Here is an 18250-nt window from a genome sequence, read left to right as displayed (position 1 = left end):
TCACCCCATCCCTTCAATCAATCTAATGAAGGGACCAGACCTGAAATGTCGCCTATCTATGTCCTCCAGAGATGCTACCTGACCTGCTGAATTACTCCAACATTTTGTGACTTTCCTTGGTAAACCAGTATCTGGAGTTTCTTTTTTTCTACAATAGCTAAGATATTAGAGATATTTTATTTTAAAGGACTAACATTAAAAAAAATCTATGAATTTCATGTCTGTTACAGGATTCCTCCCTTGACAAGTTCTTTGCGCTAGTCCATGCCCTGGAGGAGCATTCTTTTCCTGTGCGGATTGGAGATCTAAGAATTCTGGAGATTGACTTGGAGAATGAGTTGAAGAGCAGTATAGCGTCGTTGAGTTCAGCTCAACTGGAATTGGTGGTTCGATTCCTCCATCAGCTACTTGACAAGCTTGCCTTGTTGGTTGTGAGGCCCCCAGTAATTGCTGGACAGATTGGTATGCCCATTTATGTTTGTTTGGATTCTTTTAGTGGGTTAACTGTGAGTTTACTCTCTGTTTACTAAAGTGAATTTACAGAAAACTCTGCATTAAATGTCAAATAGGTCAGGAGGCCACATTATTGTCAAAAATGCTGAATATATGATTCAACTGTCTTGGAAGACAAATGTATGTTCTTATTTAGCCATGAATATTTGTCAGCAATGCACAAAACTCGCAAATACATAGAATAGATTTGATCCTAGTTGTACACTGGCTTAGATATCCTGGCCACATCAGTATTAGGTTTACTACAGTTAAAATAAGGAAGGCAGAAGGATAAATGTTTTGGACCTGCTCTGGTCACTAAGCAAACACCACTGATGGGGGGGCATGTGCTTATGTTTGAATGGATGTTATTCTAATAGCTTGTTAATACCTAATATTCAAGATTGGATGCCATTAAAGCCTCTGGCATGAAGTGTTTGTGTGTGGGCATCAACACAAACCAGTGCCTGCAGGACAAATGTCAGAAAGTTTATTACAAGTTGGGAAATTTATATGGACAAATTTTAAAATATTTCTGGAGCATGGTGTGGTTTGGATGAAAGAGATTAAAGTTCTTAATGCATTTAGGGAGAGTATGAGATGGACAGCCAGCCATAATGTAATTGGAATAGTTGTGTTTGTGGATAATCTAAAATAGATTCGAGATTTAAGCGGTAAAGGGGTCAGAGGCAGACTGTGCATGGAGGTAGAAATATCTTCTTTGTGATGGATCATCAGATTACACAGCAAAGATCTGAAGCATGGATCATGCTTATTCACTCCTGTAAATGAGCTGACACACTGTAAGATTTACTGTGAGTTTAATATAGCACGTGGCACACACGTCCCAGCACTGACTGCATCCAGCCTTCAGGCGTACTGGAACCTAGTGGGAGGAACAATGGGAGGATACTACAGTTATACTAATATGATGGGGCGTGGTTAGTGGTGATGAGGTAACTACATTATAGGTTGCATGCATAACCCATCTACATCCTTTCCCTTACGATTTAAACAAGTTACTACAGTGGCAGGTTTATTATACAGAACCTGCAAAGCTAAGCAAACTCTCCGTAGCGAGCCGGAGGTTTTACAACCCGACCCGAGCGAGTGCGCACAGCACCTTCACCCTCCCCACCCGAAAGAATAGGAGGAGGGACAGGAACAGAAACAGGAGGGGGAGAGAAGATGGGTGGGGAACCCAGCTTGAAGGGGGAACGGAGAGGCACAGGTGAGCCAGGTGAGAACGAAGGGGTAGAACGAGCTGAAGTTGGAGAGAGAGAAGATTTTGCAGGGGACAACAGAGCCTGGGGAGCAAAACCGGGAGGAGCAGGGGGGGCTACCCGAGGCAAAAGGACCGACCGCGGCATGCAGGGAGCAGATGGTACATTAGTGGAGGAAGGCTCGACACGCGATGGAGGGGTATACGGAATCGCAGGAGGTGGTTTGGGCTCGTTGACCGCCAACAGGTGCTGGCGGCTGCGTCGGTATACAGTCCCTTCGAAATCCACGAGGTAGGACCGTGGCGCGCTGTCAAACCCGACAACGGTGGCAAGTCGGGAATAGCCGGTGGGCGTTTGCAAACGGACGACCTGTCCAGGCATCAGTGGCGAAAGAGGGCGGCAGGATTTATCATGCGAGCGGCGCTGGATCTCGTGCTTCTGGGCAATACGTTTCTGGACATCAGCAGGCTGCAGGACTTTAGGCATCAGGGACTGCTGGGCAATAGGCATCGGAGGGCGGACAACTCGGGACATGAGTCGCTGGGCAGGGGATCCCATGGTACTGTCTCTGGAAATGTTGCGAAGGTTCAGGAGACACTGATAGAAATCCCCGTTCGAGAGGCGGGTTTGCTCAAGCAGGTGCTTAGCGCTGCGGACCGCCCGTTCAGCTAGACCATTGCTTTGCGGGTACTCCGGGCTGCTGGTGAAATGATTAAAGTTCCACTTCGTGGCAAACGCTCGAAACTCCGTGCTGGTGAACTGGCGACCGTTGTCGGTCTGCAGCCGGACCGGGGAACCAAACGTGGCAAAGTGGCGGCGAAGCTTGCTGATCACCATCTCGGAGGTGATGGCAGGGAGGAGGTCAACCTCGAACCAATTCGAGTAAGAGTCCACTAGCACAAGGTAATGCCTCCCGCGCCAATCGAAAATGTCGGCAGCCAGAGAAGACCAGGGCATTTCAGGTGCCGGCTGCTGCAAAAGTGGTTGTCTTTGCTGATGCGGGGCAAGCGAGTGACAGTCCGAACAGGAATCCACCCTTGCCTGGATGTATTTAGCCATGGCCGGCCAGTAGTACTGTTCCTGGGCATGAGAGATAGTGGCTTCTGCCCCGGGATGACCCATGTGGGCGGCATCAAAATACAAGCTATGCAGCGATGCCGGGATGACAACTTTGTGCCCTTTGATAATAATACCGTCACGGAGGACTAACTCATCGCGGACCAGAAAATAGGGGTGGACGCTGGCAGGCAACGAATTCCGCTTGGTGGGCCACCCGCGCTTGATGACAGCAGCAAGCTGCTGTAGGTCGGGGTCGTTAGCGGTATGTTCAACCAAGCACTGCAGCTGGTGAGAAGGGACGAAGTTAACGTTCAGTACCTGTAAGTCCGACTGCTCGAAGGGGTGTTGGTCACAAGAGGTCCGGGGGGCCCGGGACAGTGCATCGGCCACGTGCATCTCGGTGCCCCTCTTATATATGATTTTAAAGTCAAAGCGCTGTAGTTGCAGCATCATCCGCTGTAGCCTGGCAGGAGCACAGTGTATCGGTTTGTTAAGTATTGTTACCAGTGGCTGGTGATCCGTTTCAACGGTGAACCTGGTGCCAAATAAGAAGTCCTTAAACTTCGAACACGCGAAAACCACCGCCAGCAGCTCCTTCTCTATCTGAGCATAGCGCTGCTCTGTGTCCGTCATGGTCCTAGAGGCATAGGAGATAGGCAGCAGCGAGTCGTCAGCGTGGAGTTGCAGGCAGGCAGCACCCAGACCAAACCGAGAGGCGTCGCAGGTGACCACGATCGGAAGCAGCAGATCAAAAAACTTTAGTGTAGGTGTGCTGACCAGCCTCGTCTTCAGCAGGTCGAACGCCTGCTGGTGGTGTGGAAACCATGCCCAGGCAATGTCCTTCTTTGTGAGCTGTCTCAGGGGTGCGCTCAACTCGCTGAGGTCGGGGATAAACTTCCCCAGGTAATTCACCATACCCAGGAAGCGCTGCAGACTGACAGCGTCTGTCGGGGCGGGCAGCTCAGAGATTGCGCTGGTTTTTTGCGGGTCTGGTTTCAACCCTTGGGCCGTGAAAATGTGGCCGACGTATGTGACCTCAGGCACCCGGAACTTGCACTTTGACCGATTGAGCTTCAAATTGATCTGCCGAGCACGGTCCAAAATCCGCCGGAGGTTGTGGTCATGTTCGGCCACATCCCTCCCATAGACCAGAATGTCGTCCACAATAATTGCGCAGGGCAGACCTGCAAATAATTGTTCCATTGAACGCTGAAATACCTCGCTGGCAGAGTTGATGCCGAACGGCATCCGTAAAAACTTAAACCTGCCGAAGGGCGTGCTGAAAGTGGTCAGGTCCGTGGAGCGTTTGTCCAGTGGTATCTGCCAAAACGAACTTTTGGCATCGAGGACGGAGAACACAGTGGCTTGTCCCACCTGGGCGGCAACATCTTCGACCGTCCTCATGGGGTAGTGGGGCCGTTTAATCGCCATATTCAAGTCCTTGGGGTTGATGCATATCCGTATCTCATTCTTTCCTTTCTTCAACATGGCGACCATGGTGGAGACCCATAGGGTTGGATCGCTGACAGCCTCCAGCACTCCCATGTTGACCATGTCCGTCAGCATATTTTCCACCTTGCCCTTCATGGCAAAAGACACTCTGTGGGGTGGACGGATCACAGGCACCACAGATGGGTCAGTCACGATCTTGTACACCAACGGCAGCTTCCCCAACTTGTCATCAAACAGGTCTGGGTACTCACATAGTGGATCCATCACTGGTTGCACCTCGTGGACCGTAGGGGCAAACGACACCAGACCAAGATCCTGGCAGGCCTGGTTGCTCAGCAACGTCACACAGTCACTGTCCAGAATGAAGAAAGACAGGTCCTGGGAAGATTCCTGCAGCACGCAGTGGAAAGTCGCCCTCCCCACAGGTGTTAGTTCCTCTCCCCCATAGGCACGCAAAACAGAGCGGTCTGCAATCAGCAGCTCATTATTCCTTATCTGGTGGAACAACTTTGTTGACATTACGTTCACTTTTGCCCCCGTGTCGAGTTTAGCAGAGAAGGACTTTTTGTTTACAGTTATGTTCACAGAAGGATCGGGGAGGCGAGATCGGCTGTGGAGGAGAGTGTAAATACTTACATCTCCCGTGGAATAGCTGAGCTCAGAGTCGGGGGCAGCGTCAACAGAGGGCTGAGAATCCAACTCACTATCAACTTGTAGAAGGTTGTTTAGGAGTTGTCTGGGAGCTGAGGGCACTTTCCCACGGGACCTGCATGCAGCTGCGTGTAGTCCATCACAAAAGTCGACCATCGCTCCGCAATGTCAGCGTCGAAGACAAGGGGAGATGGCTTTCGGCATGAAGATGCCATGTCAAGGGAAACCCAACACTGGGCACTAACGGGGACAAAATAAATGAAAACCGGTAAACGGGAAACGCGAGTCTTTTAAACTTCTGACACCATGTAAATGAGTGATAGCTGACACACTGTAAGATTTACTGTGAGTTTAATATAGCACGTGGCACACACGTCCCAGCACTGACTGCATCCAGCCTTCAGGCGTACTGGAACCTAGTGGGAGGAACAATGGGAGGATACTACAGTTATACTAATATGATGGGGCGTGGTTAGTGGTGATGAGGTAACTACATTATAGGTTGCATGCATAACCCATCTACAACTCCTAAATTACAGAGAAGGTGGGGAAGGGAAGCATGAGAATATCTTTGATAGTACACAAAATGGTTGCCATTGGGACAAGATGTAGAGGTCATTTGGTCAATGGGTTAATGGAGGCAGTTCTAAAGAGAAAAACAAGGAACAAAATCTGAAATGAGGGCATTAGAGAGTGGGAATAGAGACAAAGGTAGACAAAAAGATATGAAATGCAGAGCCGTAGGATGCACCCATTAGCAGGTCAGGCTCTGCTAATTGCGGGAGAAAAGGTGAGCTGATGTTACAAATGGATAACTTAAAACACAAATGATCCATTTTGATACAGATGGGGAAAGCAAGTTATATGAATTATAGAATCATCATTGGGTCCAAAGATTATAATGTGCTCAGTCGGAAACCGAGATACTGTTCCTGCTTACATTGGACTTCACTGCAGGAGGCCGCAGATAGATCAGAGTGAGCGTGGGATGCTGAATTATAATGGTGGGCAACAGGCGCCTTGCAGAGTAGTTACCCAAACAGTGTTTAGTTTCTCCACTGTAGAGGAGATCACATTGTGAACACTAAGTACAGAACATGAGATTGGAAGAAGGGCAAGTTCACTGCAGGGGAGACTCAGAGGTCCCTTTTGCCAACCACTTTATTTCTCTATTCCACTGCCTCCCTGACTTTGCCTGAAGAACTAAAGATTAAATTGCAACTTAGTGATTGTAAACAATTGTATGCCATATTTTTGGTTTCAGTGAACATGGGACAACCATCTTTTGAGGCAATGACATCCATTGTGAACAGATTGCACAAGAATTTAGAAACAAGCCAGGACCAGCATGGCAGACACAATTTGTTGGCATCCTACATTTACTATGTTTTCCGTCTTCCAAGCACAGAGTCAACCCCGGCGTCGCCAGGTCAGAGTAAAATCTCTCTTTCTTCAGATTCCGCGACAAATTCGGATTAGTTTATGAAAATATACACCAGTCTACAGTCTGCAAAGCAGTGGGAGGGTGAGCAGCCAGAAGTCGTCGTGTGCATCTTTACGAACAGCATGGGTTGGGAAAGGAGTAAGATTCTGCGGAGTGAATATAGGGAGTTAGGAAAGATGTTAAAAAGTAATACCTTGTATGTGGTAATCTCTGGATTATTCCCAGTGGCATGTGCTAATGAGGGCAGGAATAGAAGGACAGGTCTTCATTGATCATTGGGATCTCTTCCGGGGCAGAGGTGAGTTGTACAAGAGGGAAGAATTGCATGTGAATTGGAAGGGGACCAATATCCTGGGAGGAAGGTTTGCTAATGCTACTTGGGAGGGTTTAAACTGGGATGGCAGGGGAGAGTGTCACAGAGCAGAAAGAGGCAGATTAGAATTTGGAAGATGAATCTGATGAATGGTTATTTGAGGGTGTAGCGGCAGATTTTCAAATCTTTCAGGTAATTAGCACCCTAGCCGCTATTTGGATGAGAATGGTTGAAGGGGGTGTCTTCTAAACGCATGCAAGCTCGCTCACAGAGACCTTCAGAGCTTCTTCTCAGATATGGCTTCAAAACACAGTCTTTTGATGAATAAATGCTTTATTATTGATAGAAAACAGTGAGATACATCCAAGTTTCTTCCGACTCGTTACTACAATATTCTTCGAACTCCAGCTTATTACTTTAGATATTAGTAAACTCCTCGTGTCTCCGTAACACTGGCAAGATCTGGCATGATCTCCTTTAGATCTCCCATGGACCCCGCATGGCCCGCACGATCTCACATGGTCGAAGGGTTAACCTTCCCCATGGTCTCTCCAAACTAATCTAAAAACTAAACTTCTGCACAAGCATCTAAGCTCCAAACACGCCCAAATACACATCATAAATCCCACCCACAGTATAATGGGCAGTCTAAAATTTAAAGGCACATGCCATCCTCAATGACATTCAAAACAGGCCAAATGGCCACTACAGAGTAAATTCTTAGAGACGGGATCTACCAGCACGGGCTGTTTAGGGATAGTCAGTGTGGCTTTATGCTTGGGAAATCAAGTCTCGCAAAGCTGATAAGGTATTTTTGAAGAGGTCCCCAAGAGGATTGACGAGGACAGGGCAGTGGGCATTGTCCATGTGGACTTTATCGAGGCCTTTGACACAGTCCTGCATGGTCGGCTAGTCTGTACGGTTAGAGTGCATGGAATCTAAGGTTAGTTGACCAATTGGATTCAAAATTGCTTTGGGGAAAGAAGTCAAAGGGTAGTTGTGAAGGGTTGTTTTCCTGATTTCTGGCTTAATTTTGAAATTCATTATACAGAGTAAACAAGGATGAACTAGTTGATATGTATATGGATTTTCAGAAGGCCTTTAATAACATACCATTAGGGTTAATATATTACCATTAGGGTTAATATATTGGTATGGATTAGGGATTGGTTAACAGACAGAAAACAGTGTAGGAATAAATTGAAAGTTATAACTGATACAGGAACTAATGTTAGAAATTAATTTGTTAACCATCTAGGTCAATGATTTAGATAAAGGGACAAGGTGCAATATATCCTAATGTGCAGATAAATCAAAGCTGTTTGGCAGAAGGATGCAGAGAGACAGCAAAGGAGATAAGTGAGCAGGCAAAGGCAGGGAAGATAAAATATAATATAGAAAAGTGTGAAATTTGTAAAATGTATATAGAAAAATGTACCATATAGAAAAATAGAGTATTTTCAAGTGATGAGAGATTGAAAATTGTTTGTGTAAGGAAGGACCTGGTGGCCTTGTACACAAATCACTGAAAGTTAGCATGTAGATAAGCAAGTAATTAAGAAGCACACAAAATATTTACTTTTGTTGCAAAAAAAACATAGAACAGTACAGCACAGGAACAGGCCTTTGGCCCACACTCTCTGCCGAACATGATGTCAAGTTAAATTAATCTTTTCTGCTTACATGTGAACCGTATCCATCCATTCCCTGCATATTGATGTGCTTATTTAAATGTCTCATCTTGTAGTTCATCTGAATTTAGGCAGGGCCTGCATCTGTACACATTGCTCATGTTTGAATCCTTGCGGCAGGGCCTGGTGGCTGTATGTTGGGGGGATCTATGCATTATGCTACGATGGCCCGTTCAGCAGCAAGGCTGGCCAGCCTGAGCCTCAGTCGGTCCAGGAGTCTCAGCAACAGCAACCCAGACATCTCAGGTACTCCAGCCTCACCAGATGATGAAGTAAGGACAATTATTGGCAGCAAGGTAAACAGTTTATTTCACTCCATAGACATTGATAAGTATTAAGAGGAGTTAAACATTTTGTAGTGTTGAAACTGAATTATTATTTCACTTGATGAGTTCTTTCCAGTGTGGTAAAACAAAATTAATAATTAGAAGGTGGGTTGGTGATAAAATTACCCGTTTAAATATCCTGGATATTTAATTCTGTATCCTGTAATTCTGGAAATACTCAATAGGTCAAGCAGCATCTGTGGAGAGATTGGGACAGACTTAATGTGTAGGAAGGAACTGCAGATGCTGGTTTACATTGTGGCTCCAATCTGGCGTTAGCCCCCTCCATAGCACAGAAACTGCTCTCCTCAAAGTCCTCAACGACCTCCTCACCTCTGCTGACACTGGTTCCCTCAACATCCTCATCCTCCTCGACCTGAGCGCAGCCTTCGATACAGTGAACCATAACATCCTGCTCATCAGACTCAAAGACCTCGGCATTGAAGGCTCTGCACTCAGCTGGCTCCGTTCCTACCTTTCCAACAGATCCCACTTCATCTCTCTCTCCACAACCACACCTCTGCTACAGCCACAGTCACTCAAGGCGTTCCCCAAGGCTCCGTACTCGGCCCCCTCCTCTTCATCATCTACATCCTCCCCCTTGGTCAGATACTCCGCCACTTCAACCTGGACTTCCACTGTTACGCCGATGACACCCAGATCTACCTCGGCACCAAATCCCCCCACAACCCCCCCCCCTCTCCCATATCAACTCCTGTTTGTCAGCTATAAAAATCTGGATGCAACATAACTTCCTCAAACTCAACAGCGATAAGACAGAATTCCTCCTCATAGGCTCCAAAGCCACACTCAACAAAATCAATAACCCCACTCTCACCATCGACGGCACCACTGTCTCCCCATCTCCCCAGGCCCGCAACCTTGGCGTGATCTTTGATTCCATCCTCTCCCTTGAGCTTCACATCCGCCATGTCATTAAAACTTCCTTCTTTCATCTCCGCAACATCACCAAACTCAGACCCTCTCTCACACCTCCCGCTGCTGAAAGACTCATCCATGCCTTCATCTCCTCCCGACTGAACTATTGCAACTCACTTCTCCTTGGCATCAGCTCCACCTACATCAACCGACTCCAACTGGTCCAGAACGCAGCCGCCCGACTCATCACCCACACCAAATCCTGGCATCACATCACTCCAGTCCTCAAACAACTTCACTGGCTTCCCATCTCCCACCGGATCACCTACAAAATCCTGATCCTCACCTACAAAGCCCTCCACCATCTGGCCCCCCCATATCTCACTGTCCTCCTCTCACCCTACCAACCCTCACGGTTCCTCAGATCCACATCAGCCGGTCTCCTCTCCATCCACAAGTCCAACCTCCGCAGTTTTGGGGACAGAGCCTTCTACAGGGCAGCTCCCAGGCTCTGGAACTCCCTCCCCCAACTGATCCGCAAATCCGTGTCCCTCACCATCTTCCAATCCCGCCTCAAGACCCATCTCTTCACCTCTGCCTATCATTAGCCCCACGTCCCCCTCCCTTTTCATCTGTGCATTAATTGCCTCATACTGTGTTTTGAATTGAATTCTGTCTTTACTTTGTGTACTAGTCATGTCTCTACTATTTATTTCATTCCCCTTACATGTTTTTCCTCTACCTGCTAAATTTTTGTAAGGTGTCCTTGAGACTCTTGAAAGGCACCCATAAATAAAATGTATTATTATTATTATTATTGAAGATAGACACAAAATGCTGGAATAACTCAGTGGGCCAGGCAGCCTCTCAGGAGAGCAGAGGGTGATGTTTCAGATCGAGACCTTTCTTCAGACCCTCTGTTATGCATAGGAAGGAATTGTTCTGCACAGGAAACAATTGCAGATGCTGGTTTACACCAGCTGAAGAATGGTCTCGACCTGAAATGTCACCCATTCCTTCTCTCCAGAGATGCTGCCTGTGAGTTACTCCACCATTTTGCGTCCATCTTTGGGACAGGCTTAATCATTCAGGTCAACAAACTCCCATCCGATCGGGGAAAAAATAGAAATGAAGTAAGATTTAAGTTGCAGAGAAGACGAAAGGGATATATGTGATAGGGAGGAGATCAACATGAAATGTTAGCTCTGTTATTGCTGCCTGATTTGTTGTGTATTTCCAGCATTTTCTGTTTTATCTTGTATTTTCACCGTGAATAATAATTTGTATTTGACATACTTTTCTGTCTCTCTAATTCTAAAGTTTGGATTAAGTAAATATATTTTGCATTTTTAACCTTCTTAACTATGGTTAAAATCATCTGCAGTATTAATCTAACTTAATTGAGATTTAAATACTTAAAAGGCTTTGCAAAAAAACATTATGTTTCTGATGCTCCTGTTGCTTTTGCAATTTCATTCTTCTGCTTATTTCAATTATGAAGTTCTCCTACATCTACCCTAGTGGGCCAGGTCGTTAGCAGTTGGCTAGTTTCAAGGCATGTAAATCTGGAAAATTCGATAAGTATTCCGTATTGAATTACCTTCTCGTTAAATGTAATTAGCCTTTTGTCACTTTTTGTGGGGAAGCGGGTCAAAATCAGTGCATTCCTGCTGATTATTTTCAGTGGTCCAAACTGGAAAGTGTATATGCATGGACATCAGAGCAGGATAATATGTTATTCTGCTTTGTTTCTCTCGTACTGTACTCCCTTTAACTTCCATGCTCAAAATAAAGGGTGTCTGTGCAAATTGGAGGATTTCCCATTTATTGTAGAATCCTACGCCAGAGATGGTCGTCAAGTCTGGTTTATTGTCGTATGCACAAGTACGGTGAGATACAGAAACAATTAAAATCTTGAGTAATTAATGAGAAGTTTGGGAGAAAGATATATCATTACTCTGGTTAATCTACGATGGACTTCTTCCAAGTTAATTTCCTTGTAAATTGTATGCTTTTGGAGGAATTTAGGGAATATCCAGCTAAATACTTAAAAATTCGCTTTTCCCTTTGCTTCGTTCACCTGCTCAGGGACTAGATCGTTCCAATTCCTGGGTTAATGCTGGTGGCCCAACTGTCCCATGGAGAAGCCCCCCCAGATCAAGCTCTGAAGTAATGCAGGTGGTTTCAGATGCTAATACATCTTTTTTTAGGATATTATTTTGCAGCTTGATTTTTCTTTTAAACTTCCTTCCATTTCATTATTTTATTATTTTGTGTACTTTGAACAATAGTGCGTGCGTCTGATTTTTTCTTTTGTCCATTTTCCATAGCTTTATGCTTAAGTGCCTGTGCATGCAATAAAAATGCATGAAGTACATAGTGCATCAAGACATCATTGCATGTGTTTCAAATATATGTATTTTCATAGTTATAAATTTATGGTTATAGGTTGAGTAACAATCATAAATGAATTCTGGAATAAGTTATGATTCATTGCATATTTAATAAAATAATTTATTTATGGTCATTCAATTGCTGAAAGTTCTCATGTTGCTAATGCCTCTCAACTTATTTACTGTACTTTTACCGGTCGGTGGGTGTCAGGAAAGTGATCTCAAAACTAACTCTGTTTAATGGAGTGCAACACTCTTGTTGGAATTAATTGATTTTTTTCTAAATGTTGCCACACTAGTGATAAAAGCGATCACCATTACTCCAGTGTGGAAATGTGCAGCTCAAAGTGTAATCACCTTACATAATGCAAGCTTGAAAGAACAGAGTAATTGTATGGTTACATCATTTCAACTGAAGGATATTAAACTCTGGCTTATGCAGCATATACATTTGTCATCCATTACCATCTTTAAAGGAAAAGTCACAGAAACGCATTTTATCGCAATATCCAGCATCTTTGCATTTTTTAAAGTGTATTGCGACTGCAGTGTTTAAATATATACCTCTTTTCCAGTTTAGAAAATACTTATAGCACTAACATAAATAATTTCAGAAAAAACATTGCTTATTGGCCGTGGTCAAATAGTGTCTGCAAGTCGCCTGTTTTTTTTTTCATCAATGGAGGCTACATGTGACCTTGGAATGGAGCTAAAGATGAAAAGATATATTCATAACTGAGTGTGGGAGGGAGTGTGGGTTGTATGTCAACAGCCCCAATCTCCTATGTGACTAGACCACTTGGTATGTGAACATTGGACATTGCTTTAACAGAGAGAGAATGGATAGTCAAGAAGCTTGTCTGAAAATAAAAACTGAATCCCTTAAGTTACTTTCCATGTTCATTTTATTAATTTATAAAATTCAGAGTCTGATCATTGCATGTGTTATATAGTCGGGCCCAGCGGTAGAGTTGCTGCCTTACAGCGAATGCAGCGCCGGAGACCCGGGTTCGATCCTGACTACGGGTGCTGTCTGTACGGAGTTTGTACGTTCTCCCTGTGACCTGTGTGGGTTTTCTTCGAGATCTTCGGTTTCCTCCCACACTCCAAAGACGTACAGAATGTAGGTTAATTGGCCTGGTAAATGTAAAAATTGTCCCTAGTGGGTATAGGATAGTGTTAATGTGCGGGGATCGCTGGTCGGCACGGACTCGGTGGGCCGAAAGGGCCTGTTTCCGCGTTGTATCTCTAAATTAAAAAACTTTTAAAAAAATCATTAAAAAGCACTTTGTCATGATTAAACCAGTACTTAGGAATTGTGGTAGAAAATACCTCAGTACCAAATGACTGTGGAGGTTCATGTGTAAAATAACATTTTTCAAAATTGGCTGCATGGTATTTTCACATTTTTAACTTATCTTCATTGGATATTTGAATAGTGTTTAGAAAAGCATCCAGATAATTATTCTTAAGCAAAGAAAATCGATTTACATAGTTTTCATTGGGAATCCTTAAAGAGGATCAGAATGAATAAAATTGAATGTAATGATTTGATAGTACTAACCTTGGGTTTCAAAACCATGAAGATCACAGGGCATAATGATTTCAGGAATAGGAACAAAAGGAGGCCATTTAACCTGTTAAGCCTCATTTACCATTCAATGGGATTACATTTCTACTTTCTCTCCATATCTTTTGATTCCTTTTGCATCCAGAAATTTTATAATCTCAGGCTGATTCTGCTTAACATAAAATGACTTTCTGAATATGATGTTCCTGCTAAGAAGACTGAGCAGGCAAAAACATTACAGTTTTGAACTTCTGGTTTGGATTAAGGTATTTAGGAGGAAGAGAAAAGTTTGTAAGTTATGGATAGTGATGCAGAAAATGCTGAAAATGCCCAGTAGGTTAGGCAACATTCATGGAGAGAGAAACATTTAATATCTCAGATGACTTTTCATCAGAACTGGAAATATGAGAACACAAACTTGTCCTAATTTGTGGAGAATGGGGAAAGGTGGCGAGAGGGGGGTGGGGGGGCATTTAAAACTGAGATGAGAAAAAAACTTTTTCACCCAAGAGTTGTGAATTTGTGGCATTCTCTGTCACAGAAGGCAGGAGAGGCCAATTCAATCGATGAATTTAAAATAGAGTTAGATGGAGATCTATGGGCGAGTGGAATCAAGGGATATGGGGAGAAGGCAGGCACGGGTTACTGATTGTGGATGATCAGCCATGATCACAATGAATGGCGATGCAGGCTCGGAGGACCAAATGGCCCCCTGCTCCTATTTTCTATTTAATATATTAGTAATCTAGAGATTGGGCAGCATCTTCGAAAGAGAAAGTTAATGTTTCAGGTTGAAGACCTTTGTCAGAACTTCTTGATTAGTTCTCTCAGCATTTCTTGATTAGTATGGGTGTCGGAGGTTATGGGGACAAGCCAGGAGATTGGGGTTAGGCGGGAGAGATAGATCAACCATGATTGAATGATGGAGTAGACTTGATGGGAAGAATGGCCTAATTCTGCTCCTATCACTTATGATCTTATGAAGTTGGAAAAGAGAAGGTAGACACAAAATGCTGGAGTAACTCAGCGGGACAGGCAGCATTTCTGGAGAGAAGGAATGGGTGACGTTTCGGGTCGAGACCCTTCTTCAGACTGATGTCGGGAGTGGGCGGTACAGAGATAAAATGTAGTCAGAGTAAGACTGGTGGGAGAATGGGGAGGGGATAGAGAGAGAGGGAAAGCAAGGGCTACTTGAAGTTAGAGAAGTCAATGTTCATACCGCTGAAGTGTAAGCTACCCAAGCAAAATATGAGGTGCTGTTCCTCCAATTTGCACTGGGCCTCACTATGACAATGGAGGAGGCCCAGGACAGAAAGGTCACATTGGGAATGGGAGGGGTAGTTAAAGTGCTGAGGAACCGGGAGATCAGGTAGGTTAGGCGGACTGAACAGAGTAGGTATAGGTGAAAAAGAGAAAATAGGTTTCCTTTAAGTTGCAGAGGGTGAGGAAACGATGAGGATATCTCTGACAAGACGATGCAGTTAGAGGGAGAATCCGATGGGAAAGACAGAGTTGTGGGAAATGCTCAGCAGGTTAGATGGAGAGAGAGAACTGAGTTTATATTACAGATTATCTACAGCAGAAAGTGAGTTCACTGAAGTCATTGAGTTTGATATTGAGTCTAGAAAACAGTAACAGGCCCAGACGGAAGATGAGGTGCTATTCCTCAACCTTACTTTGTGTATATCAATTCAACAGTGCAGGAAGCCAGAGACAGATGGGTCAGAGTGCGAGTGGGATGAAGAGTTAAGATGGCAGGCAAGAGGTAGTTCCCCGCTGACTAACTGGTGCTCTGCAAAGCAATCGCCTAACAGCATTTGGTTTATCCGGTGTAGTGGAGATCATATCATGTGCAGCGAATACAGTGCACTTAGCTGAAAGAACTACAAGTGAATCGCTGCTTTGCCTGGAAGGTCAGTTTGGATTGACTGGATGGAAGGAAGAGAAGGGATAAAAGGATGGATGCAGCACCTACTTCAGCCCAGTGGAGCAACTCAGAATTTATTGTTGTGTGCCACTTTAATTCTCCATCCCATTTTAGCTCTGGTCTATCTATCTATGCCTCCTGCATTGTTATATTGATACCCAATGCAAGCTTGAGGAATAGCATCTTCATGTTGCCACATTGCAATCTTCTAGATTTGATATTGAATTCACACTCAACAGCTATAACGTTAATTTTGGTTTTCTCAATCCACACATGCTGCTGGAGCTGCTGAGGTTTTCCAACATTTTCTTTTATTGCACATTGCCAGTAGGTGCTGTGTTCGGCAAATGATTATTCTTTCACTTCTTTGGCATATGGAGCTCCCTTAACATATCAACCAAAATGGAGTAACTCAGCGAGACAGGCAGCAGCTCTGGAGTGAAGGAATGGGTGACGTTTCGGGTCGAGACCTTTCTTCCTCCTGCTCGACGACTTATTTTCTCCTGGTCTCCGATTCTATGACTTATTTCTGCACCATCCTCCCTCAACATATACGTCTTCCAGACAGATCAGTCGAGATTAACAGGCATACACCATCCTCTCCTATATATAATGTGACCTGGATTTGTGTGGCATTCCCTTTGTTTTCTCCAATGCTACTCCTTCTCTGCATCATAAGACCGGCCTGTTTTCTTTAAATTTCTGACAAAAAAATCATCAACTTAAAGCAGTTGGAGTGATTAAAATGTATTCAGAAAATGATAATTAAGTATCAGGGAGAGAGTTTACTTTTTAAGTATGATGGGAAGGTACAATGTATCATCAATCCAGTAAATGCAAAGAACACGATGAATTAATGTTTAGTTGTATATTGGTGGAAAATGTATGAAATACTGTGTCTTAACTTTCCATCTCCCATAAGAAATAATTAACATTTTCAATTAAAAACATTCTTGTAAGGACTTAATGCACAAATCATCCCCTTGATCTGCTGTCATTTCAGTTTCAGGAATGAGTAAAAGTATAACCCATCTTATGGACGAGAAATTACAATCATTTTCTTTTGTGTGTTATTTGATTGCAGCCATTCTATGCTTCCAACTCTTGTCTGTTTAAATTAATACATTCGTTTGTGCCACCTCTTCCATCACCAATCTGTTACCAACATTCATTCCATTCCATAGGCCATGGATCGAAGTAATCGCATGTCATCGCATACCGAGAGTACAAGTTTTTTACAAACGTTAACGGGACGATTGCCAACTAAGAAGGTAGTGGATGGTACTGTTGTGTGGGCCACATAAGGAATGTTGGATAAATATATCTCAGGAAATCTTAAATATAGCCTCCAGCTCTACTTTCTCAGATTTAATAGATTGCAATTTAGACCGAGATCAAGTTGGGCTTTGTGGGAGAATTAGTTGCAGAATCTGTGGACTATATTGATTGTACCCAGTTTATGTGTTACCCAATACCTAATTGGAATGCACGAGTGTTACAAAAATCAACCAACTTGAAATAGATTCAGTTCATACAGAATTGCAGACAAAAAGATGAATCAGACTTATATACATTTAAATAACTCCATATTAGAGCTTGTTATTAATATTGGGACATAACTTGAACAAATAGACATTTGTAGGTCACAATTAATTATTAACAGCGACAACATTTCTCTGACGTTGAACTTTCACAGTTACAGCAGTGGCTGATTCATTTGATTCCCGAGCGATTTAAATTGGTGGTAGGGACTATCAAAATGTTTACAAAATTAATAATAATTAAATATAATTCTCTGCAATGCGGGATTACCATTTATAATGGAATTCCCTCCTACCTTAACCCACTCAATATTCTCTCAAGCATGAATATTGATTAAAAAACTGTGTTGGATCTCCTATTTCTCTGATAAAGCTACAACTTAATACTTGAATATTTTACAAATAGATTCTGGATATTGTACATATACAAACATAGACATTTCTTCCAAAAATGTTAAACCAGGAAAAGCTCAAATAATAGTCGTTATCTCTTTGTAAATGGTTGAGATCTGGCAGCATTAATACCTTATTCTTTATTTTTAAAGTATCATGTTGGAATAAGTTTTAATGCTTACTGTGTTGTGTGACTTGTGTAACACAGCTATTGCATGAGGAGCTGGCCCTACAATGGGTTGTGAGCAGTGGGAGTGTGCGTGAAACTGCCATCCATCAAGCTTGGTTCTTCTTTGAATTAATGGTGAGTAAGCCAGACAAGATCTCTGAAACACTGGTTAAAAGTTTTAAAACCCAAATTCTATTGACGATTATTGAAGAGTTCATTCTCAATTGAAGTAAACGAGAATGTTGTTCTGGATTTTAAAGATATCTGAAACTTGAATGAACCTATTCCTCTTCCCCTTACCTTAACCAGAATGTTCTCATTTGTAAGCCGCCTTCATGTTTTCATCAACTCCTACCTCAACAAGAACCTCGACCCACTACAGTTCGCCTACCGTCACAACAGGTCAACGGAGGATGCGATCTCACTGGCTCGCCACTCCGCACAGGACCACTTGGACAATAAAAACACTTATGTCAGGCTGTTGTTTATAGCATCATCTCCTCCAAGCTGGTTACCAAGCTCACGGAACTGGGTCTCAGCGCATCCCTGCAATTGGAACCTCGACTTCCTCATCCACAGACCAGAGTCTGTTCGAATTGGCAGAAACACTTCATCCTCATTAACAATCAGTACAGGAACACCTCAAGGCTGCGTGCTCAGCCCCCTGCTCTACTCACTCTACACTCTCATGACTGTGTAGCCAGACACAGTGGGAACTCCATCTTCA

General features: G+C 43.7%; 1 protein-coding gene and 1 long non-coding RNA gene across 12 annotated transcripts in view; one reads left to right on the top strand and one right to left on the bottom strand.

Moving 5' to 3' along the window:
* dock7 (dedicator of cytokinesis 7) overlaps positions 1 to 18250 on the top strand; it is a 132244-nt gene that overhangs the window by 64054 nt on the left and 49940 nt on the right. For 6 of the 11 annotated variants that reach the window (XM_033028257.1, XM_033028256.1, XM_033028255.1 and 3 more), the window contains exons 20-25: positions 231 to 462; positions 6142 to 6306; positions 8446 to 8621; positions 11619 to 11708; positions 16605 to 16691; positions 17563 to 17658. In XM_033028257.1, the coding sequence (XP_032884148.1) occupies positions 231 to 462; positions 6142 to 6306; positions 8446 to 8621; positions 11619 to 11708; positions 16605 to 16691; positions 17563 to 17658 (846 nt within the window). The remainder of the gene's footprint in view (positions 1 to 230; positions 463 to 6141; positions 6307 to 8445; positions 8622 to 11618; positions 11709 to 16604; positions 16692 to 17562; positions 17659 to 18250) is intronic. The other 5 variants (XM_033028261.1, XM_033028260.1, XM_033028259.1 and 2 more) reach the window with 2 other exon arrangements.
* Positions 120 to 4918, bottom strand: LOC116977637. Its single transcript, XR_004413264.1, has 3 exons — positions 4908 to 4918; positions 3552 to 3555; positions 120 to 157 (listed from the first exon to the last, which is right to left on the bottom strand). It is a non-coding gene; the product is annotated as an uncharacterized LOC116977637 (long non-coding RNA).

This window comes from Amblyraja radiata, chromosome 10 (genome assembly GCF_010909765.2).
Source record: "Amblyraja radiata isolate CabotCenter1 chromosome 10, sAmbRad1.1.pri, whole genome shotgun sequence".
NCBI lineage: Eukaryota > Metazoa > Chordata > Chondrichthyes > Rajiformes > Rajidae > Amblyraja > Amblyraja radiata.
Note: the sequence above shows the minus strand (reverse complement) of the source record. Positions and strands in the feature narration are given on the sequence as shown.